The sequence below is a fragment of the Odontomachus brunneus genome, unplaced genomic scaffold (assembly GCF_010583005.1).
Source record: "Odontomachus brunneus isolate Ranch 3 - 2012 unplaced genomic scaffold, Obru_v1 Obru_scaffold_004, whole genome shotgun sequence".
Classification (NCBI taxonomy): Eukaryota; Metazoa; Arthropoda; class Insecta; order Hymenoptera; family Formicidae; genus Odontomachus; species Odontomachus brunneus.
Genome location: NW_022639454.1, coordinates 2,233 through 25,615, shown reverse-complemented (window position 1 = coordinate 25,615; position 23,383 = coordinate 2,233). Strand labels below are relative to the sequence as shown.

Here is a 23,383-nt window from a genome sequence, read left to right as displayed (position 1 = left end):
CTATTTACTTTCAATGTAGACGTCCCTTTAGGCTGATATTTTACGTGTCGTACGACAAGCTTTTCGGATACGTTTATTGGTTGGCGAATAGAGTATTTCTAGGTTCTCTGTTCGTCAACCAATGAACGTATCCAAAAAGCTTGTCGTACGACACGTGAAATATCAGCCTTAGTTTCACGACCATAGCTACAACAACAACAATACTCGAGCTCTCTACCGGGATTACTTAGGCGTTTTTTTGTTTCGTGACCACGGTAGCGTTTGGTTGGTTAGTTTAGTCCACTTAACTATCGACATATGGCTCCTGCACACAGGACGCGGTAATGCTTGCCGCGCGACAGCCAATCAATATGTTGTTTTTCCGTAAGAACTACAAGATTATTACGGAAAGCAGCATATTCATTGGCTGTTGCGCGAACTTCCACCGCGCGGCAAGCATTACCGCGTCCTGTGTACAGGAGCCATGAGGCATATTTTAAGCGGAAATGGGGAATTATAAAATATTAATTTTTAACGGTATCTATTAATTAAAATGTTTGTATTCAACAGATAAGCTGAAAAGATAAACATATTAGTAAAAATTGCAGTAGATTAAGTTAATACAATTTTAAAAAATGAATACAGATGTTTATTTGTCACTAAACCCTTCCGCTTTTCCGCGCAAATTGTGCTCCATGTAATATAAGGAGAAATAAAGTCGCGGAACAAGCGCGGAAAAATCCATTGTCACAAGTTATCACAAGTTGTTCAATCTAACTGCCGTTACATTAAGTCGTGTTCAAACACGTTCGGACCTGATATTTTTTTGGAATTCATACCTTGGTTCCTTGGATGAAAAGACAATAGAGAAAAGTTTTGGGCTTTCCGCTTTTCCGCTTTTTCAACGTACGGGAAGAAATGATTCAATTTGCAGAACACGGAAATCTAGTAAGATTTTGTCTTCCGCGTTTCCGCGCTTCATATAATGGCACCCTTGCGAAGTCGACTGTCCTAAAACTGACTGCCAATCGTACTACGCTCAAAGGACGAATAGGAAAGACGATAGAAAAAAAAGTAGGCGTAGTTCTCGAAAATCGTCCCAAAAATACAAATAATTCTATATATCGATGTGAACAGAGATCGCAAACTCATGCACGGCACTGCTTCTCAATCATAAAAATTATGAACATAAAAATTCTACAAGGACACGCACTAAACGAAGATTTTGTCAGTAAATGAGTAGCGAGAAGTTATTTCAATTTAAAAATAGACATAGAAAGATGGCGTATGAAGCCAGTCATGCAAAGCGATATCAAAATGCCGGCGTGACCGCTCTCTTAGGCTTTTCTATCGCATCAGGTCGATGCGATAAGCACAAGGGATTGTCGATATATAAAATTAGAATACATTGAAATATATATTGAAAGTTTTGTGTTCTGTATCTGCCAAAATCTCGAAGAGTTTTCTCCAGCTTACCCCTTGTATGTTTCATTCTTTATTGTCGATAGAGGATACCCAAAATGTACAAGACAGCATGCAGGACACTCATGCGAGAGAATACGATCGTATTGGAGCGTCTGATAAAACGTATACCGATGCAACGAAGTCTCGTGAAGACCGAAAAAGGACTAGACAAACAAACTGACAAAGTGGCTAACCTAAAGAAATACTGGTTTGACAGGTACATGGATTACATCAAGAACTACGAGCATACGCTGGATCAAAAATTCCCGCGCACAATGCATGTGTATCGCGTGTTCAGCGTCGGCAGCAGAGACGTGTACGCGGACTTGAAAAGGTTCGTCTACGCGATAAAGAAGCAAGGGTCGAACGGCACTAACAGCTTGACGAGGGAGGAACTGCAGTTGATGCACACAATGCCGAGAGACCTGAGGAAACTGTCGCCGTTGTTTCTGCTGTCGGCTGTACCGTTTACGAATTACGTTATTTTTCCTTTAGCCCTTTACTTCCCGCGCTATCTACTGACGTCCCATTTCTGGACGCTGCAACAAAAGCTTGACTTCATGCTGCACGATCACAAGAGGAGACTGAGGCACAACAGACCATTGTTCAGGTGTATACAAGCGGAACTCAAGACCATCGGCGATCCAACACTCAAGGTAAAATGGAGAGATGCTATAGCTTGTCTGGGTAGTGGTACACATCCAACAACCAAGGATATTATAGCCTGCTCTGTGCTTTTTTCTGGCCCACCATATTCTCTAAATGCTCTCAAAAGGAAACATATGGTAAGCTAAACAGTCCTCATTATTTCTAAGTGCATACATCTCTACATGTTTCCTTAAAAACATAAAGTATTTTGTGTAGAAGGAATTATTAGCAATACATGGTATGTGCTCTTGGAGACTCTTCAAGAGGAAAAGATTGATGGAGAGAGGTATGCTAATATTACGAATGGATCGTGCCATAATACGAGAGGGAGGAGTAAAAGCGATGTCTAGTGATGCAATGCGATGGGTAGATACTTTTTGTAAAATATATAGAATAAAGTGGATTTCTCTTTTTTAACTCTCAAGTAAACTTTGTTTCGTGTATAGTATGGGCTAATGCGTTATTTCATTATTGATGTATTTTTCAGGCATTATCTTTTAGAGGTGTAAATCCTGCAAATATGTCCATAGAAAGTATGAGAAGTTGGCTAGAGCAATGGTTGACAGTATCAGCATCTGTTGATCAGAAGAATATATCTTTGTTACTACATAGTCCAATTTTACTAGCTTACAATCATTCAACAAACTGGATTCTTATATATAAATAAGGAAAATGGAAGAAAAAGAAGTGTATGGAGAAGTTTTTATCAATTTTAACACTTAGCATATCTTGTGTTTTCAAAAACTGGATTGGTTCAAGAAACTATCGATTAAAATTTAACAAAGTGATACTTTTTGCAGAATATCAGTCATCTTACTTTAAGAAGTTGTCACACTTCAGCATTAGTGTTTCTAGCATTTTAACACTCGCTTCTTCGTTGAAATTCTGTATTACTAGTATCATTTATTAAGATATTAACTTTATTTTTAAATACATATAAGTAATGTATATTACAAATTTGCAAATAAATACTTTATATTGATGATTTTTAATGTAGAGTCGATAAATGTATTACATACAGAATTCACATGTAATTTCTACAAGTTCTATATACTTCTCAGTGAGAGTATGTGTGTAACAAGTTTGTCTCTCTATATATTGTTACTTTATATAAGAAAAATTTAACGTATATATATTCATACATATATAAAATAAATTTGCAATTCTTCAGACTTTTATACCAACAAAAACTTCATAGTGTTACTTTTGTAAAAGTAACACACTGGTCTTTTTATTTAGCATGACACCAAAGAAATAAATATGTTCTTATTTATTTAAATATTTATTGAAATATATATGTGTCAAGTACAACCAATTCTTATTTAAATATCGCATATTATGTATATAACATTGTATAAAATATAATTTTAACTTTTTGTACATAATACAATTGGATTTACATGATGCAGTTGAAATACAATGTTCAAATTTATATGTATATACAAAAGAAGAAAGAAAATACATATTTTTTTCATTAAAGAAAATGTACGGAGTTTAATTATGTACATTTCATTGATCAAAGTATGTTTGTTTAACCAATGTTACTATCAATTTGTCCAATGATCAGAGCAAACAGGAAATCAGATTATGACTAACTGAAAAGTTACTTTCGACAAAATAAAGTATTCCGTAAACGTTTAACAGATGTATTTAGTGTATGTTTCCAAATCTTGAAAGGAAAAACTTTTATTTTAAATTGATAAAAACTCGATACGCGACTATACGATATGCATAGAAAGAAAGAGAGAGAAAGAAAAAGAAAGAAAAATACATAATATGAGTATAAAAAAGCTCAAAAATATCTTAATAATAATATTAAGATTATGTAGATATATATATAGATTATTTTATGTATTGAAAAATTTTTATTATTATTATTTATTATTACTTCGTTCAAATATATCATCGTAAATTGTTTCTATTATATAAAAAATGTAAATTAAGGGTTAATGATATATATATATATATATATATATATATATATATATATATGTGTGTGTGTGTGTGTGTGTGTGTGTGTAAATGCCTGTGTAATGATAGATAATTAGAGACATTCTGGTGAAATATGTTGTGTAATAATTATCACAGACAATAGCCCTTTTTTTGTCGATAAAAAGGTGTTTATGAGCATTATGTGAGTTAAGAAATTATTTAATTTGTATGCGCGCGTGTGTATTCATATTTATATTACACGTTCTATTTTAATTATTAATTTTCACATAGGTACAAGCATCAATTGGTATAAACGCATATATTATTCAATAAATACAGAACAATCGACACAATTTAGCTTTTTAAAAATATTGCGTGAAAAATTGTCCAATATATAACGTGTTCTTAAAAAATAAAATCTTGAAACGTAAGTACAGGTATTCTCGTTAAAACACCACATTGATTTAATTTCTATAATTTTAGTTGGTTTAAATCGAATATATATATTCTCTAAAATTACACGGACATCAATTGATAGGGATATAAGCGGGTAACAAGCCGATGGGTGCCCGATATTTAATAATATTAGTCATTGTTTTACATTCGTCTTCTTTGATCATAGACTCGTTCGTTTTGTTAATTTGCGTCTGACTCGCCACATCGCTAGTCAGAGCATTACTTAAGGTAGTTTTCATAATTTGCAGCTCCTTTAAAATATTTTCTTTCTTCTTTTCGAGAGAGTCGGTAGAATTATCAGTTGTTTCGTAATATCTCAATCTACATTCCAGATTTGAGGTCTCGATATCGACTTTAGCAACGGATGTAGTTTGATATTTTTTTACATCGCGCATACTTTTGGTCAAATATTTAGTATTATCCTCGACATTAGATGAATGTGATTTATGAGGATAAGCGCAGTACTTACCTTTGCTACAGTTCCCCGTCTTATCGAACTCAGGACACAGGTATTCGTGACGTCGCTGGCACTGTTAAAGCCAGAACAACCCGATACCAACATTAATGTTCATTATTAAAAAGTATAAAAAGGAAGATGTGCACAAAAATATATCATTATATTAGAAAATTGTATTAAAAATATATAAAAATATACTGCACGCGTGTATATAATCGACAAAATGATATGTCCGTAAGACAAAAGTAACTGACAAGCAAAGAGAGGATAGCTACTAAATTTTCAACTCGAAAACGTGACTGATTTCGACTGGAATAAAGTTAACGTGTTACCTCGTTTCCCTTGGCACAATATCCTTGTAAGAAGTCTATGCAAATTGAAGTATTCGAAGATACTTTAACATGAAGGTATGGACAGGCGTCTCTCGTACAGCAACCATCAAGAAAATATTTGCATGTAGGCATTTTTTCAGGTCCGACGTCGTGCGATAATGGGCATTTGTTTAAAAGACATTTTCCCTGCAAAAATCTAGAGATTGAGAATATTAAATCTCTGCACCGATTTTAAAGTCATGTTTTTAATTATTAATTGCAGACATCGTATACTTACTTTTTGCAAATTGACACTTGTTTCTTATCGTGTTGTTTGGGGCACACTCCATTCTTGTAATTTTGGCAATACCCAAATCGTTGAAAAATCAAACAGGGCTGATTATTCTTGCGCATTTTATTTCGTAAAATTTGAATGCTTCTCTGCTTCACTTTGTTGCTGTCGAAAGAAGAACCGACCGATTAATACATTTATGTAGAATCTCTGATAATATTTTTATGTTGTCCAATTCAAAGTGTAGTATTCACCTGATATTATTTTTATGAATAGTTTTGGGTGATATATAGGAAACACGTCTTGTTTTACCAGTAGTGTTCATTTCTAATGTACAATTCAGAATTTCTTTGTTGTTTCGTGGCTTTTTAGTAGCAATAAGTTTATCGTCGTCTCCATTTGTCGATCGTTTTCCTAAATTCCCATAAATTTGTGTAATATGTATATATATGTATGTATTAAAAAGTTAAGATGTTGAAGATAGTGGCATACACACGTTTCAACAAGCAGCTTCTTCGGATTAATCTATTTTTGGAAGATCTATATACGATACCGCCGATCGTAACCAATCCTACTGTGTTGTTTCTTTAACATAAACATATATTAATTGTGTATCTCGTAATCTGCACAATAATTTTGTTACAAACTATACTTACATAACTTTACTTCTTTTCACAGGACTCTGATCTCTCTTAATTCTCGGTGCATGTAATATAGTCCTATCTATTTTATATTTAGTCACTTTAGATTTATCAATATCTAATTTTGGTATATTATGCCTCATGTCTGTTCGTTGCAATGCATTATTCACTAAAGATGTAGCTTTTACGATCTTTTGCGTGATAGTACCAGGTTTTTTCTCTGTTAAACTTGTAGGTTTTCGTAACCTATATTGGGATGCTGTAGAAATTCCTGATGACTTATTTGTAGCGTCAGTTATTCTAACAAGCTTGCTGCGCGATAAGAGCACAACGCTAGGGTCGCAAACAGTTTTTTTTGGAGTAACTTTCCGATAATACATATTTTTAACGGACATCTTTGAGCAAGTAGGTAGCTCTCTTCTATGTACCTCATTAAAATTAAAATCGGAAGAAGACAAACCCTTTAGTAATGTTGGATTAACATATATAGATCTTTTGATATTTGTTTGTGTAATATTACTATTAGTATTTATCTTCATTGTACCCACTGCGTTACTTTGTAAATTTTGATTTGAACTGGCAATATCATGAACCATTTTTGGATTAACGTGTATCGAAGGCTTAGGATGAATTTTTGGATTGATATGCATTGCTGGATTTTGCAGCTTAAAATTTGGGTTAATATAAACATTTGCAGTAAGTGACTGAGGTTCTATATGTGTACTTTCAATTGGTGCTTTAGGAAATATTTTAGAATTCGAAGAAAATCCAGGTACTAAATTTCTGCCAGTTTTTGGCTTGACATACTTGTAGCTTCTATTTGGACTATTCATCTTAGTTGTTTACAAAGTTCTCTCTTGTTAGTCTTGCCAGTCCTACAATTACAAGATAGTTAATCAATACAAGATAGTTAATCCAGTAAACAATCTAATCTGTTAACAGAAAAATATCTGCATATCTTGGAGCAAATAAGAGCTTGAACTATAGAAAAAAGCTTGTAAATTAAAAACAGAAGATTTCAGAAATTCCATCCTAGTTTTAAGACTTTTGATACTGGTCTATGGATATAAAGAGAAATTTTTAAAACTGGTTCTTATGTGACATAACAGATTATTCTTTCTTGTGTACAAAATTAACCTCTTTCAGTATATGTGCCATTATTCTAAATTCTGATTTAGCAGCTATGGCATGTGTTCGAACTTGTTTGGACATAATCTGTGATTTTTTTGGGAGAATGCCTCAAGGTTGTTTCTAAGGAACATTTAGGAATAAAGAATTGGAAAAGATTAAGAGAAAAGAAATTAGAAGAAAAGGACAGTGTGTCGCGAATGCCACTAAATATCTTCAGAAAAGACTAAAGACATGGTGGCCTAGTCACCAAATAAGAAAAAAATATGCCATTATTCTACAGTACAATCAGATAAAACATACAGAAAATTAACATCAGTGAGGAGTCAAACTTTAAAATTACAATAAGGATATAGTCAAAGTTTTATATTTGCAAGATCTTTCTGTTTAGTTCAAGATCCTATTTAGTTTGACTGCTTCTAATGATAACTAATAATGAATAGACTAAAACTAATAATTAATAGACGCACATAGCTTAAACTTAGTTTTGTTTGCTACTAGTGTCAGTATTACTAGAGAAAATCAAGGACAGTAGATACTAAGATCTTGTAAACATTTTCACAATAGTCAAGATTTAATCTATGAATCAAAACGGAATATCTCCTCTCTTAAAATTGTTTCCAGAAATAGATTAAACCTTTTTTAACAATTAATTAAAAACTCAAATGTTAAACGTACGCTAAAAACATTGAGAAAAATGAAACTAACCTATTGGAGCGTATGTTACAACAGCACATATGAACTGTTTCCTGACGTCATCAAGTATGGTAGCTGAGTCGGGGACACAAGAGCTTCGCAATTGACACGTTTATTATTTCCTAAGCGATTAAAACCAATTGTTTAAATAACGAATGTACATATTTTTAATAAGTCACCTTCCACGATAGATTATTATGATTATAAACTTTTTAACAAATTATTCGCTAAACGATCAAATATCTAATATTCTCTTATTCTCTCTTTCTTTCTCAATATCCAGCCTTAAACATCCGACAAATAATATTATTTTACATAAACGCAAGCAACTGGAAATTCTTCTCGATTATTCGATAATGGGCACGTTCAGCAGACACAACAGTTGTAGGGAGCGGTGCACTTGGCACGGTGCATTTGGACACAGCCAATTACAGCACCGTATGATTAGAGACATTTGTAGGGTCCCTTGGAACAGCGACTTGTGATTGGACTGTGTCCAACTGATATACACCCGTATGATACAGCTTGCTCCAATTTAGAATATGAGATCTGTTTGTAATGTTTCAAAATTGTTGAGCAGAAATTAGAGAAAAAATAACAACTTTCATATTGGATAACAGAACTTGTACTTCTTCGCAGTATTGCTTGCGATGCAAGAAAATCCGCAAGATCATTGTCATAGAGATTAATGTGCCCAGGGGCTCAGACAACCGAATTGATAGCTATAATCTCGCTCTTAGAATCGGTAACGATTAAATAATCAGTGCAACGCATTATATTGATAAATATTGGTCTGTTCTTTTTAGCTGCACTGCTGAACTGGTGTAATAAGTTAGAATGAGATAAATATATATTTTTTTCTCATTTTAACTTATTGCACCAGTTCAGCAGTGCAGCTAGAAAAGAACAGCCAATTGTGTATACATATACACACATACTTGCAAGCATCTCCCGAATTGAAGAAATTTCGGGCGGAGGATATACCGCGTACGAAACCGCGGAAATTTCGGGCGGAGGATACACCACGGAAAAGCGTGAAAAATGAGAACTTGTCTTTGGAAAATAAATTCTCATTGGACCATCGACTGCATGTGTTTCGACATCAGACTACAATGTAAAACATATAGGATCGGCCAAAGACATTGACAAGAGCGTGTCGGCGATGAATTTATTTTATAAAAACATGTAAACTACATCGCGTGACAAATCGGATTTAAGGTTACACATCGCCCCAAAGTAAGTTTTCCAGTGAGAGCGTACGTTATACACACGGAGGTGAAAGTGATGATGACGATGACGTTCTGTCGATGACGATGATGATAATGATGAAAAGTGGTATGGCTCGGTTCTAGTTCATTGTTGCTCTCAATTCCCATAGTTACACGCTTGTACAAATAATTACGTCCGTATATGTACACGGTATATGTAGTGAGTCTTGCTCATTCTCTTCGTTGTCTTTCACGCTCACGAGCCAACTCCGCGGCATAATCGTACGGTGATCCTCTCCTGAAAGATTAACATGCTTATCTTCCACGTGTATAAAATGGCGAAGAATGTAGAATATATCATGAGCGCACGTATTTTTCAAACGTAAGTAGCAATGGCTCGCGATATAATTATTAGGTAATAGCAAGTATAACATATCGAAACAGTCAAAGCGAACGAATCTCGCATGTTTAGTCGCCCCTTCACCTGTCTCGATGTCGATCTCTGTCGCGATGACGATCTCTACTCCGATCTCTATGCAACTTGTCTCTGCTGCGGCTTCTATAATCCCTTTGCCTTCTATTTCTGTCGCGACTGTCAGATCTTCGGCAGTGCCTCTCTCTCTCTCTTTCCCGTTCGCGAGCTCTGTCTCGATCGCGTTCTCGTTGTCTTTCTCGCTCCCGATCACGCTCCCGGTGCTTGTCCTTACGATCCTCATCGGATCTGGAAAGAGACACGTCCGAACGGAAGTATGTCAGTTGTCTCGACTCAGCGAGACTCGATCTACATTCGCGAAAAGATTAATCGATCTCGTCTCGCCAAGTCGGTAAAAATCTATTAGAGACAGCGTTTTCTAAACTTCGTCGCAATCGTTAGGAAACTGTCCAGACGAATTGTATTAATACGTGATCGTTGTATTCGTACCACGTGGACGCACCTGGCACGCCAGTGGCTCGTACGCTCCGCCTCGCCCCACTGAGCTTCGCTGTCGGGAATGTGTCGGGGTTGCTGCTGCTGTTGATGGTGCTGCTGCTGATGCTGTTGATGTTGCTGCTGATTGCGCGTTGCCGTCATGTTGCCGTTGTCCTTTCGCCCACCGCAACTTCCTACACTATTGCCGTACTTGCCGTGCGAACTATTAAGCGTGATTGGTGGTTTGGCATTACGCGCGTTCACCGTCTGTTGTGGGAAACGCTCCGCCAGCCGTAACTCCAAATCCTTTTGGATTGGCACAGGTATTCGTGGGAATAATGTAGAGAACCATTCGAGTTTGGTAAGGAACTGCTTGAGGATATCGCCCATCTTCATGGTTTGTCCGCCGCCAGCTTTCACGTCCAACTCTTCGTCGTCATCCAAGTAGTCGCTGTACCAGCTGAATAAGTCTGCCGGCGGCTGTGTGTATCTATTGTGATCAACAGTTTATTTTGACTCGAATATATGTTACGCATGTACCACTTAGATTACATCGAAACAAATGAAGATTCCGAAGAATATTTGTAACTTTTCGTTAACACTGGCGCTACAGTTCAATCCAGATGTCCCATGACAGAATGTCGTAATCTTAATCTTCTAATCGATTTAAAATTTTCTTTAAGCAAAAATGTTGGAGTTCTTTGACGATCGTTAATTGACGATTCACGCAATTTTTTCATTAAAAAAACAGGAATTCTCGAACGACTTGGGTCGTTTTCTGTTGTTTTTATAAATTCATTTCGGGGAAGAGAGAGGAGAGGAGAGAGGGAGGGAGGGAGAGGAGAGGAGAGTAATGCGCGTGCGGTTGTCTTTACCTATTGTGACAAACTAGACTCACCTAATGTACATAAATCCCAAGGCGCGGATATACGGCGAGTCTGGATGATTAATAAGCCCGTTCAATTGCTTTCTGGTCAGCCTCAGTGTGAAGAGTTTATACAATAGGCAATAAGCCGTGGAAACGATGCCTCCTGCGCCTACGCCTCGCACCTGCATGAACCGCTAAATTTACACCCCCCTCAGTCAGTTAAGTTACATTCGTGTTAACATACAATATATGGACCGAATACATGCTACTCTGCAATAAGTAAGATGGTGATTGTGTTAAGTGAAAAAGAGAGGAAGCGAGCAAGAGATATATCCTGCTCGCCGTTGGTGCTCGAATCCCTAAAATGTTCGACCACAATGGTAATCAATATCTTGACACATGATGGATATGTGTGTATGTGTGTGTGTGTGTGTATGTATGTATGTGTGTGTGTGTGTGTGTGTGTGTGTGTGTATATATATATATATATATATATATATATATATATATATATATATATATATATATATGGGAATATGTTTTTAGAGTCTATTGGCTCTACATTGATGTACCTTGTCAACTTGGATGTCGCGTGCTGCCGCGACCTCACGCGTTTCACATGTAAACTTTTCGGTGGCACCATACTTGACAGCTCTTTAATTCGACGAATCATCCACTTTTTACAGTAAATTGAATTTTTACAGAGGAACATAATATCAAATTATTTATGCCTTAGCAATTAATGGTACGGAAAGAAAAGGATGGCCGGCAAAAGCGAAAGATTCATCTATTGAGGATCGATACATCAAAATGTGTAAAATTCGCCCAGTGATATCACTGTGATTCACATCATCCAGATTGTCGGCTAGTGCGCTGTATGAATATTTTTCAGTGCAAATATGACACGTCTGTGCAATGTGCGGGTACTGTATCTCTCAAGCCTCTCACATTTCCAACAAACTCATTAATGATAAAGAGAAAAAAGAATGAAGGTGCAGAAAGAGAAGAGGCAAAGAGAAATAAAAATTGGATGCTGTTTCTCTAAGAAAACATACTCACGCCTCCACACATGCCAGTCTGACCCGCAGTCTTCCTGCTGCCCTTTTCCCAGGGCTCCAGATGCGATACCTTGTAGTAGATCTCGTCAATTACCTCATGATAGGTCTTAAGTTCATACAGATTCACCTTGAAATAGTGCGACGACTGTATGTTGGTTAGTATCAAAGGATTTAAATTCATAGTCCTCTCATTGCCCCATAGCGGTAACACATTTGATTTCTTGCCTTCTTTTTGAAGTGGCCTGCGATCTTCCTCGCAGCCACTTGAATTATTCCATGGTGAACCTGAAACAAAGATTCATATGCACTTCTAGCTTGATAACAAAATAAATATTTTTCAAAAATAAGAAAAAAAAACGAATAGTTCTGCCACTAGAAGTAACAAAAAGTAATTAAATCAAGTTACATATAGATCGAAAGGTGTTTTCGATCACACGTTATTCTAAATATATTAACCTCCGCGATACATGTCACAGTCCAAATTGTGCCATGTTCACTATACGTAACTTTGCGAACGTCATTATTTCAATAAATTCGTTCGCATAAAGACAACATATTTTCACAAGTTCTTTTTCAGGATCGCTTGTGATATTTTCAGCAAACTTTACGAGAATCGGAACTTGTCGGAACTATAAGCCCAATTCATCAATTACGACACAAGTAAGACACGAATGTTATGATTATTTATGTTGTAATTTTATTAAAACCGACAGAATATTAAAGTTCGAAAAACTGTTAATTTGGAAATGGTTAATATAGAGGTTATGTCACTTGGCAAAAGGAAGTCTATGATCAACAATTTCAAAGCAACTAGTCAACGTGATCAACGATCGTAAACTAAACATTGTCAGCGCGTGAACAATGTAAGCATACGTTTACTTACCATCGGCGCCTTCGGTATCTTGCATTTGCATCTTTCAGACAATCTGTTACGAGGAGACTCGCGTCGAGTCTCTACATCCGTCGTGCCGTCAAATATACACTCTGCTCTTTCAGATTTTCTATTATAAGTGGAGTGTAGATCGAACGGGGAAGCAAATTTCCGAAAAAGTTGTGAAAATCGATGACAACATGTAATAAAAGAAGAAAAAAAAGAAGAAAGCTTTGTACAAGCAATATTACGTACGACAAAAGACGAACGTACACGCTACGTGTGTCAAAAGGGGGGAGGGAAATCAGTTTCGATGCATTTAGAAACGCGACAAGTAGGAGTCAATTGTATAATAACAAACCGTAGTAAAAATGACAAAAGTGAACAACTAAGTTTTGACCGGTGATCTTATAGCAAATTCGTTTACTTTTTTCATGTACTTTTTAATGATACGTTTGTTCACGTTGCTTGCACTTTCGACACTTTTATACATTAGGGTTTTTATACACAAATTGCCGTAGCCGTAAAGGCTATTCTACAATTACGTAAAGTCGTTCTACATTAGTTGCAAGTCGATTGCAACTCTTGTTGCGACAGCCAATCAGAAGCGTCAATAGCACCATTGATACTTCCGATTGGCTGTCGCAATAAGAATTACGTCTGCTTGCGATCGGCTTGCAACTAATGTAGAACGACCTTTAAAAATATTTATCATAATCTTCTTTATACCTGAAAATATTGGACATTAGAATATTTATAAAATATTTAATGTCTGTATTTCTAAAATATTTTGTAAATATTGCGTGCTGTCTGAGATATAGATACTGTATTACAATAATGGCTCCTGCACACAGGACGCGGTAAGGGCTATCGCACACAAATTGACATAACTGCATATGCATAGCATAAGACCGTATGTACCAATGAGCATCGAGTATTAGGGCTATCGCACACAAATTGACATAACTGCATATGCATAGCATAAGATCGTATGGACCAATGAGCATCGAATATTAAGCATCGAACACCAATATGGCGACTTAATACTCGATGCTTATTGGTACATACGGTCTTATGCTATGTATATGCAGTTATGTCAATTTGTGTGCGATAGCCCTAATGCTTGTCGCGCGGCAAAAGTCCACGCGACAGCCAATCAATATGTCGTTTTTCCGTAAGAGTTAGAAGGTTATTACGGAAAGCAGCATATTGATTGGCTAACTATTGATTGGCGAACTTCCGCCGCGCGGCAAGCATTACCGCGTTCTATGTGCAGGAGCCATAAGTTATGAAAATACGATTTCATACAATTCCACAATATTAGTATAAAAACAAAACTTATTATATTCTATATATAAGTTATATAGGGTATTTTAATTGCTTAACACATCTTGACACATATGTACACAGAAATGCACAAAGTGTGTACTAATGGCTGCGTTCCGAAATTCACTGCCAGTACTGAAATTCTATAGTTCATGTCACGTATACTATAGAATTTCAATACTGGCAGTGAATTTCGGAACGCAGCCAATGTGTACGTATGTCGGATAGGGTTAGGATTATTTTTCAACTGTGCTTATATTTTGGTATTTTTTAATAATAAATAATAAAATCTAAATAATAAAAAAGATATACTTCACGTCGCAAATGCCAGTCTCTTTTCAAGCCGCTACGCTTATTAACTTTAATTTTCATTAGAAAACACTAGTTTACACAGCCGACTAGTAACCCTCGAGCTGAGTACGGATGTATAGTGTTGTGTCGATGATTACGACAATTGGAATGCAACTTATGTCGCCGTGTGCATGAAAGTGTCTAGGGATATTGCAATTGGAAAGCACCCATATTTTTCTCTATAATATTTTTTAAATAATATTAATATATATAAAATTTACCTTTACATAGTCATGGGCTGCGTTCAGAAACCCTACTCGGAGAGTAGAGTAATATTTAATTAGCAAATCAGGGCAAAAGGAACTAAGATTTATTTATTATGATTACCGCGTTCTGTGTGCAGAAGCCATAATACTACAATATCTTATTTTCAACGAGTACGGTGCATTTCCACATCATTATTTGTACTTTCTATATATTTTTTTAAGTAAAAAGTTATAATGATAAAAAGGAAAGTTATATTGACTTATTGCTTCTCAAAAGTTAGAATGCTTGATTATTGTGAATCCTTTCGCCTCTCACTAATTGGGGTGCTTGATTATTGTGAGTCCCCTCGCCTCTCACAACTCACGGCCTACTCAATATAAATAAAGCGGTTCTTTGCATGCACCCTATGATTGTGTTCATTTTTTTTCCCGCCTTAGACATAAAGCAACACAGCATTGATTTAAATTTCTAAAATCAAGTTATTGACCTCCATATCTTTATAACTTTTTTGTAAGAAACAATAAAGTCAATAATATTCTTATAACTTTTTACTTAAAAAAATACATAAAAAGTATAAATAATGTAGGAATGCACCGTACCCGTTGGAAATAAGATATTGTAGTATTAGCCTGTTTTGAAAAATAACGCCTCGTAGAGGTCAAACGGTTCATTGCAGGGGATTGTACCTGTGGAGACTTTTTATCAGGACGACAAGATTTACAACATATCAAATCTTTAGCTAATTCGATCGAAATTCAATTTCCATAAGATTTGTGCGGGGTCCTTTCTTGAAAAAATGATTTTTTTACAAGAAGAAAATTAATTTTTTTATGTAAAAACTAAATTTAAATAAATATTTGCTTGTTTTAAAAGTAAATAAAGTACAAGTAAATCATTTTATAAATCTAAATAAGTTATTTTCTAATATTAAAAGTATCATTTTGTGTTTCAAATTAAAGTTTCTTTTATTATCAGAAAACAATTTTTTAAATTTACAAAATGATTTATTTGTATTTTATTTACTTTTGAAACAAATAAATATTTTTTAAATATACTTTTTACATACTTTTCAAACATACATTTAAAATATCTCTATTCTCTGCTTTTAAATAAATCATTTGTTTTTGTACATGAATGTACTATATACAATACAAAGCGTCTCTCAAAGTGATAGTGGCGCAGTAGGTAAGGTGAATGACTCAAGAATCAGAGGTCTCAAATTCGAATCTCAGCAATGGTAAGCAAATTTTCGAAGTAAAATTTAACTTAAATTAAGTAACGTGTGAAACAATATAAAGTGAAAACTAAGGACATATATATTTAAAAAAAGTTTAGAAAAGAGAAAAAAGTATATAAATGTATATATTTTAATAAATATTTTTATAATATTTATGATAAATATTTATGACACACACACATTATATATATATATATATATATATATATATATATATATATATATATTGATGCTAAGATCATAAAAATATTTAAGAAATATTTTGGTAAATATTTATAAAATATTCAAATAAATCTTATAAATATTTTGTAAATATTTTATAAATATTTTGTAAATATTTTATAAATATTTTGTAAATATTTTATAAATATTTTGTGCTATCTGGGTTTGTAATAAGTACCCATCAGAGAAAGTAGTTAGGTAACCATAGTGAAAGTAACCTAGAGAAAGCAGTTTAACAACTATTTGTAGTATTTTTTGTTGAATGCTAAGTGTTTTCCGATTACGCTTTTCCGATACATTTATTGACGCAATCACCTTTTTTCCACCAGAACGACATATATACGTAGACTGAGCATTTATGTAGATACTGTGTAGAGAACTTGCAGTTAGTATATGACGAAGGAGGGGTACGATTTTCGAGTATTATATTTTCCATTCTTCTCTCAAGTAATCAATAATTCTTCCATTATTATTATTGCATGTGCGTTATCGAAAGAAGCCGTCAAAGAAAAAATAGAAATAGGTAAGGTTTTAAAAAATTGTTAAAGTAAAGTTAAATAATTGAGAACAATTGATTAACATGAGACGTCCTGGCGAAATAAAACTCTTTATAAACGATTCGATGAGAATTTTCTGAGAGTATATACGCTTTTAAAATTTGTATGAACGCTTAAGCGAGGTCTATAATACAATAGAAGTCGTAGGCTGGCCCTTACAAAAAAAGTACTATTAGTGGTAATAGTGTCACTAATAGTTTCACTAGCAGTGCTAGTAGTGTCACTATTAGTGCCAATAGTGACATTGTTAGTTACACTATTAGTGCTGATAGTGACACTATTAATGTTAATAGTGGTACTGTTACCCACATAGCACAAAAGTCAACGTTATTATTGTTAGAATGTTGCCAGAATATTTGCAGTAAGTTATATTTTATTGAATGTCAATGTAATGTTATATTAATGTCCGATATTATAGAGTAGCAATGTTAATATTACTAAAATATTGGGGTAACGTAGCAAAATAGTTACATTTTTGTAATAGCAATATCATATTACAGTAATATATCAAATGTATGTATGAAAATTTAACGTGAAAGCAACATGTACTATATTGATGTAACATTGCCTGCTAAGATTGTATTGATTTTGAATGCATATATAAATATAATATTTTTATATAATGAAATTTATATCATGCGCATATTATTCGAGGATGCGCAGAGAAGACATATACGAAGATCGAAGTATGCACAACAAATATATATAATAAAATAAATATATATATATATATATATATATATATATATATATATATATATAATTACAACATTTGTTCATATTGACTAAATATTTATCCACATAGCACGTAATATTATATTATATCACAGTAATATTTCCGTAATATTGTAATATCGCAAAAATATTACGGAAATATTACTGTGATATTATATATATTACGTGTTATGTGGGTAGTTATATTCACCAAACAATTTAGTTGAACATATTATTGAATTAAATCTTAGTTATTATGATTAACGTTTTTCAGCGTGGCATTATATGTTTAATGCATATAATGTTTAATGCATATAATGTTTATATATGGAAAGTATTATATGTTCTTTATGATTTTGTTCCTCTTTCTTATATTTTATCATAATTTTCAATAAAAATGAAATATATAAAGGATATACATTTTCTTTTCCTTTTTTTTAATATTATCCTGACATTTTATGGTATTAAAAGTAATATTATTTTCAGCACAAAGCAACATTAAATGTAATATTGACCAACCTTGTATTAATATTTGGTTGCATCATTTCTTTAATGTTCCGGAAAGTAACATTTTAAGATCAGAATAATATTCTTCTCACATTTACAAATGTTACTCAAATATTTTCCCTAATGTCATATTTAATATTGCTTTAATATTTTTGTGCTATGTGGGTAGTGACTCTAGTAGTGACATTAGGCGATTTTTGGCGTTCGTTTGGTACATGTACATGTACCAGGTTGTTATTGGGCAAGTTTACATCAAACATTTAATATATATATTAAAATTTATACAGCACAAATATTCAAAAGATCTTCCAGAGATATCCAGATATCTCTGCGACGTCTCTAGAATTATATTTTGGACATGTATACAGATATTTAGTACATATATTAAATGTTTAATGTAAATTAGGCCAATGACAACCAGATACATGTACCAAACGATCGCCAAAAATCGCCTATTAATATTACTAATTGTAACACTATTAATGCTGATAGTGACACTATTAGTATTAGCCAGTGATATTATTAGTGACACCAATAATGTCAGAAGTGAGACTACAAATGCCAATAGTGGCATTTTTATAATACGAGTATTATAAGTGACACTTGATGAGCTGATGTGTATATGTAAACTTTAGTATTGCTACCTACGAAAAAGATACGAAAAAATCCTCAGTTTTGAGTGTTAATACTCAAATTTAAGTGTTATCCCCAGTTTTTGGGTGTTTACACCAAAATTTGAAGGTTTTTTGCGTAAGGGTATAGAAAAACTATGAAAGATAATTCATTATTACAGGAAAATTCGTTTATAAGGTTATTAAATATTATTTTTCCTGTACAAAAATTTATTTTCTATGACAATTACATTTCTACCCAATTAGTAGACAATGTTTTTTAAACATTTTTTAAATATTTATTTTTTATTGATATTACATTGTACAGTTTATTGTAAAAATAATATTTAATTAATATTTATTAAACATTTATATAACATTTATTTAATGCTTATTTGACATTAAATAAAACGTTTAAAATAATATTTAAAGAAACGTTTATTTAATATTGATTTAATATTACATTGATTTGTATTACATTAATCAAACATTTAAAGTCCCAGCCAACACAGATTATCCCAGAATATACCGGAAAATATTATAATCGTTCTAGAGGGATATTTTGAAATAAATATTCTAATATTGTTATAGGAATATAAATCTTCTCTGTAATGGTACTTGGAATATTTGTAATTAAATAATATGTATTCTGTAGGAAATATTACCCGAATGTAATTTTTGAAATATTAAAAAATGTTGTATATTGGAATATTCGAAAAATAATCTTATATATCCAGCCAGCACATAATATTCGTGGAAAGACCTATAAATCGTCTTATACGAATATTATGAAATGAATATTCCAATATCATTATAGGAATATGAATCTTCTCTGTAATTTAACCTGGAATATTTATAATTGAATAATATTATGTTAATACGTTTTATGGAATATTCGACGAAAATGATTTTTCAAATATTCAAGAAACCTTGTATATTCGAATATTCGGAAAATAATCTTGTAAGCATATATGGTACGGGATACAACCATTTTTATATATTAAAAAGTTTGAAGGAGTTAATTGAAAATTTTTACTCTGTACTAAATTCGGTACATTAATAAAGAATACTTTGAAAGTGAATAAACTCTCAAAGCAAACGGCTTATGTACTATCATAATAGTCGTTCTCATCAGTTAATAGCAGTGGCTCAGCAGGTAAGGCGAGTTCCTCAAGAATTAAAAGTCTCAGATTCGAGTCCCACTGGAGTCAGCGATTTTTTCCAAGCAAATTATAACTGGAATTAATTAAATGGTACATTAATGGCACACCATTATGGAAAACACCATTGCAATAACTAGAGTCACATTAGCCACCACAACAAATATTTTAGGATTAAAGATCTTCCTTTTTATTTAACAACTTTTCTAACAAACTTTTTTCCCCGTGTAGAATATTTCTCGATCGAAGATTAAATCATGCATAGAATATTCTATGAATATATGTGGGAATATTCCCAAAGAATTACGAAATTTCGTAATTTTGCTGACAAGAAAACCAGAATAATTAAAGATTAGATAATGAATCAAATTGAAACTCTATTATAAAAAAAAAATTAACGTGACCACAGATAATATACAAAATATTACCTCAGTAATAACGATCTTTAATATAAAAAATTGAATCGAATTACAAATTATATAAGATAAACTTTAAATAAATTGCCTTCTATCGTCAATAGGTACCACAGTTGAATTATTTGAAATTATATTATATGTGGCTACTTCGCAAGCTAAAAAGAATAGACCTCAAATAAGACGTAGCCATAACCTAACAATAATGGGACAGCAAAACAATTTACCTGATAATAAATGACATTCATCTTGAATGATGTAATATTTTGCAAAAGTTATTTTTATCTCAAGTATGATGCACGTCAAAATAATATTACAAAAGAAATGGCATATGAACGCGTATAATATGATTCAACGGATTCATAAACTTGTATTTCTCTCTTCGCATTTTAATAAAGAATATTAATTTTTATTAAGTTAACTTTTACACAATTTTTATTAAGTTAACTTTTACACAATTTTTATTTGAGTATTATTTTTCTAGTAAACATCATCTCTTATCAACGACCAACAAAGTGAAAAACTAGAACGAGGCTATGGGATCTTTGGAAACAATATGTGGCATTGTTGTTGTAATTGTTGCTTTTTATTACTACTTGATATCAATCTTTGACTTTTGGAAGTCACGTGGCATCAGTGGTCCACAGCCAGTGGTACTGTTTGGTAATGTTAGAGATGTTATGTTTGGCAGAAAGGCCATGTGCGATTATTTGATGGAAATATATAATATCTATAAAGATAAGCCCATGATTGGTATATTCGTCAGAAGGACACCTGTTCTTATCGTGAAAGATCCAGATTTAATCAAGGATATTCTTATCAAAGATTTCTCCAACTTTGCAGAGAGAGGATTTACTACTCATGAGAAGGTATTGCTTTTAGTAATCATGCAATATATTCATTATAAATGCAAATGGAACGTCTGATGAGAGTTCTTCTGCGTCAAATGTTATGAGAATTTCAACAGCATATATTAGGTGGTGAGAATGATCACAACTCGTGAAGTTTACGATACCTCAGAGAAAATTTTTGTAATGTAACAAGTGTATGCGCGCAAGTGTATGTGTATATATGCAAGATCCATATTTGAAATCAAAAATTTTTTTTAGGCCGATCCCCTGTCGCAACACCTAGTCGCTTTGGAGCAGAAAAGGTGGAGACCTTTAAGGACAAAGCTGTCGCCTGTTTTCACATCTGGTAAGCTGAAGGAAATGTTTCCTCTAATATTAGAATGCTCCGAACATTTGGAACGATATGTGGAAGAATTGGCGAGCAGGAACGAGCCCATAGAATGCCGTGATTTGACAGCCAGATACACAACAGATGTTATCGGTAGCTGTGCTTTCGGTCTTGATACGAATTCTCTATCGGACGTGGATAGCGAATTTCTCCAAATGGGAAGAGAAGCATTTACTCCAAAATGGTACAATTTGATACGACTTAGGATCAAACAATCAACGCCATGGCTTTTCGATATTCTTGGTTACATTCTACCACAAACGAAGGTCACCAAGTTCTTCACACGCATTGTCATGGAGAATATCGATTATAGAGAAAAAAATAATATCGTTAGACACGATTTCGTTGATACATTACGTGAATTAAAAAGTCATCCGCACGAAATCGACATTGGTAAATACCCCGATTATTCACAGAACATTTATTTTTTTTTGTACTTCTTGAAACCGGACGGATAAGAAATATTTCTATGAACAAACAGAATTAAATCAGTTTGTTTCAGTTTGACAATGAGCAATCTTCTTCAATTTATTCCTTCTTAGTTATTCAAATTTGCAATTTTCGTAACTGTGTAAACATTGTGCTGTTCATAAAATGTTATAATCTTCTGAATTAATGGAGGAAAGATGATACATTTCAGAACTGACTGACAGTCTGATCGCTTCTCAAGCATTCATATTTTTTCTCGCCGGTTTTGAAACTTCATCGACGACTATGACCAATGCACTTTATGAATTGGCGCAGAATCATAAAATACAGGACACACTACGTGAAGAAATTAATCAAGAGTATGCAAAGAACGATGGTGTATTAACGTACGACAATATAAAAAAGATGGACTACTTGGACAAAGTTTTCAAAGGTATGTTCTCTCGAGAGAAAGGGAATTTAAAGAGGAAGTATGTACATATGCTGTTATTATTTAACACACGACAGCTTTGATGAGTCAAATTACTTTTATTTTATATATACATTTTAATGACTTATTTCTCATTATTATTTATATTTTATATGTAGAAACTTTACGAAAATATCCACCAGCAACGTTTTTAATGAGGCAATCGACATCGAGTTATACTTTTGATAGTATTAAAATTAATATACCGAAAGGCCAACCCATATGGATACCAGTTTATGCGATTCAACGAGATCCAAATATTTATCCGAATCCGAACGTTTTCGATCCAGAGAGATTCAAAGAGGAAGTAACCAGGAATGCGATGTTTTATCTTCCTTTTGGCGATGGGCCCAGGAAATGCATCGGTATGACGAGATAGATTCTCGAAGTACTTTTTTTCAACACAAAAGTAGATCAATCGTATGTTTAATAGTTTTTTATTATTTATAGGTTCACGCTTTGCTGTTTACCAGACTAAAATTGGACTCATAAAAATATTACGAAACTATAATATTGAAATTTGCGAGAAATCACAAATACCATACACAAATGATCCTAAAGCGTTTCTATTAACGCCAAAGGGTGGCATATATTTGAAAATAATCAAGATTAATGGAGTTTAATTTAAGTTTATACAATACACTATACTGCGATTGAAATAAATAATATAATTATACATTTCACTGTGTGACATCAAATTTTGCCAGCGAGAACGCTGACGTCGATTCGACATTTAATCGATGTCGGAGAAATCTAAGTTATGTCTAGTCTAAATGCAGGTCTAGAAAAATGGCAATTTAGACGTCTTCTATTTTGAGTAAATTTTAATGTTTTAGAATCCATTCATAATATATATTAAATATTAAAAGATAGTTTTCGATAAAATTTCGGGATTTTATTTTTTTGGTTATTTATAATCTCTCTAGATGTCTATTCGATATTGAATCGATGTCTAATATGTATCTTTTGCTTTACGCGTAAAAATGTTTTCATTTTTACTAAAGATTTGACTTGAGATACAC

The 23,383-nt window shown here is 33.3% G+C and overlaps 4 protein-coding genes across 16 annotated transcripts; 2 read left to right on the top strand and 2 right to left on the bottom strand.

The window, feature by feature from the left end:
• Positions 1–974: 974 nt before the first annotated feature.
• On the top strand, positions 975–3,083 carry LOC116846336 (LETM1 domain-containing protein 1). 2 transcript variants are annotated; one of them, XM_032820045.1, is made up of 3 exons: positions 975–2,228; positions 2,311–2,457; positions 2,579–3,083. In XM_032820045.1, exons 1-3 carry the CDS (start codon positions 1,500–1,502, stop codon positions 2,756–2,758), a joined length of 1,056 nt encoding a protein of 351 aa, XP_032675936.1. In that variant the 5' UTR covers positions 975–1,499; the 3' UTR covers positions 2,759–3,083. The 2 variants fall into 2 exon arrangements, with proteins under 2 accessions (XP_032675936.1, XP_032675927.1); XM_032820036.1 differs by having other exon boundaries at positions 983–2,228; positions 2,308–2,457.
• Positions 3,084–3,354: 271 nt separating this feature from the next.
• On the bottom strand, positions 3,355–8,419 carry LOC116846322 (zinc finger CCCH domain-containing protein 3). Of its 2 annotated transcripts, none has more exons than XM_032820016.1 (7): positions 8,017–8,419; positions 6,196–7,055; positions 6,036–6,124; positions 5,794–5,953; positions 5,546–5,704; positions 5,269–5,464; positions 3,355–5,009 (listed from the first exon to the last, which is right to left on the bottom strand). In XM_032820016.1, the coding sequence occupies exons 2-7, from the start codon at positions 7,011–7,013 to the stop codon at positions 4,551–4,553; spliced, it is 1,881 nt and encodes a 626-aa protein (XP_032675907.1). In that variant the 5' UTR covers positions 7,014–7,055; positions 8,017–8,419; the 3' UTR covers positions 3,355–4,550. The 2 variants fall into 2 exon arrangements, with proteins under 2 accessions (XP_032675907.1, XP_032675914.1); XM_032820023.1 differs by lacking the exon at positions 8,017–8,419 and adding an exon at positions 7,779–8,006.
• Positions 8,420–9,158: 739 nt separating this feature from the next.
• LOC116846786 (pre-mRNA-splicing factor 38B-like) lies at positions 9,159–13,415 on the bottom strand. 2 transcript variants are annotated; one of them, XM_032821068.1, is made up of 6 exons: positions 12,932–13,415; positions 12,050–12,333; positions 11,021–11,184; positions 10,148–10,612; positions 9,697–9,933; positions 9,159–9,510 (listed from the first exon to the last, which is right to left on the bottom strand). In XM_032821068.1, the coding sequence occupies exons 1-6, from the start codon at positions 12,960–12,962 to the stop codon at positions 9,444–9,446; spliced, it is 1,248 nt and encodes a 415-aa protein (XP_032676959.1). In that variant the 5' UTR covers positions 12,963–13,415; the 3' UTR covers positions 9,159–9,443. The 2 variants fall into 2 exon arrangements, with proteins under 2 accessions (XP_032676959.1, XP_032676966.1); XM_032821075.1 differs by having other exon boundaries at positions 11,021–11,172; positions 12,932–13,414.
• A 2,577-nt stretch (positions 13,416–15,992) lies between these two features.
• On the top strand, positions 15,993–23,007 carry LOC116846214 (cytochrome P450 6A1-like). 10 transcript variants are annotated; one of them, XM_032819837.1, is made up of 7 exons: positions 17,118–17,180; positions 20,709–20,887; positions 21,068–21,093; positions 21,334–21,856; positions 22,104–22,325; positions 22,481–22,726; positions 22,812–23,007. In XM_032819837.1, exons 2-7 carry the CDS (start codon positions 20,761–20,763, stop codon positions 22,982–22,984), a joined length of 1,317 nt encoding a protein of 438 aa, XP_032675728.1. In that variant the 5' UTR covers positions 17,118–17,180; positions 20,709–20,760; the 3' UTR covers positions 22,985–23,007. The 10 variants fall into 10 exon arrangements, with proteins under 10 accessions (XP_032675695.1, XP_032675728.1, XP_032675720.1 ...); XM_032819829.1 differs by having other exon boundaries at positions 20,709–21,093; positions 21,334–21,421; positions 21,533–21,856; XM_032819804.1 differs by lacking the exon at positions 17,118–17,180 and adding an exon at positions 15,993–16,040 and having other exon boundaries at positions 20,709–21,093.
• Positions 23,008–23,383: the final 376 nt, after the last annotated feature.

Coding starts and splice junctions, on each gene's coding strand:
- LOC116846214 (XM_032819804.1), top strand. CDS start 20,761: ATGGGATCTTTGGAAACAATATGTGGCATTGTTGTTGTAATTGTTGCT. Junction 21,094..21,333: donor GATTTACTACTCATGAGAAG/GTATTGCTTTTA, acceptor AATTTTTTTTAG/GCCGATCCCCTGTCGCAACA. Junction 22,326..22,480: donor CTTGGACAAAGTTTTCAAAG/GTATGTTCTCTC, acceptor TTTTATATGTAG/AAACTTTACGAAAATATCCA.
- LOC116846336 (XM_032820036.1), top strand. CDS start 1,500: ATGTACAAGACAGCATGCAGGACACTCATGCGAGAGAATACGATCGTA. Junction 2,229..2,307: donor CTCTCAAAAGGAAACATATG/GTAAGCTAAACA, acceptor TATTTTGTGTAG/AAGGAATTATTAGCAATACA. Junction 2,458..2,578: donor CTAGTGATGCAATGCGATGG/GTAGATACTTTT, acceptor TGTATTTTTCAG/GCATTATCTTTTAGAGGTGT.
- LOC116846322 (XM_032820016.1), bottom strand. CDS start 7,013: ATGAATAGTCCAAATAGAAGCTACAAGTATGTCAAGCCAAAAACTGGC. Junction 5,954..6,035: donor AAGAAGCTGCTTGTTGAAAC/GTGTGTATGCCA, acceptor ATGGGAATTTAG/GAAAACGATCGACAAATGGA. Junction 5,705..5,793: donor ATTCATAAAAATAATATCAG/GTGAATACTACA, acceptor TTCTTTCGACAG/CAACAAAGTGAAGCAGAGAA.
- LOC116846786 (XM_032821068.1), bottom strand. CDS start 12,962: ATGCAAATGCAAGATACCGAAGGCGCCGATG. Junction 10,613..11,020: donor TTGGGATTTATGTACATTAG/GTGAGTCTAGTT, acceptor TGATCACAATAG/ATACACACAGCCGCCGGCAG. Junction 9,934..10,147: donor ACGAGCCACTGGCGTGCCAG/GTGCGTCCACGT, acceptor GTCTCTTTCCAG/ATCCGATGAGGATCGTAAGG.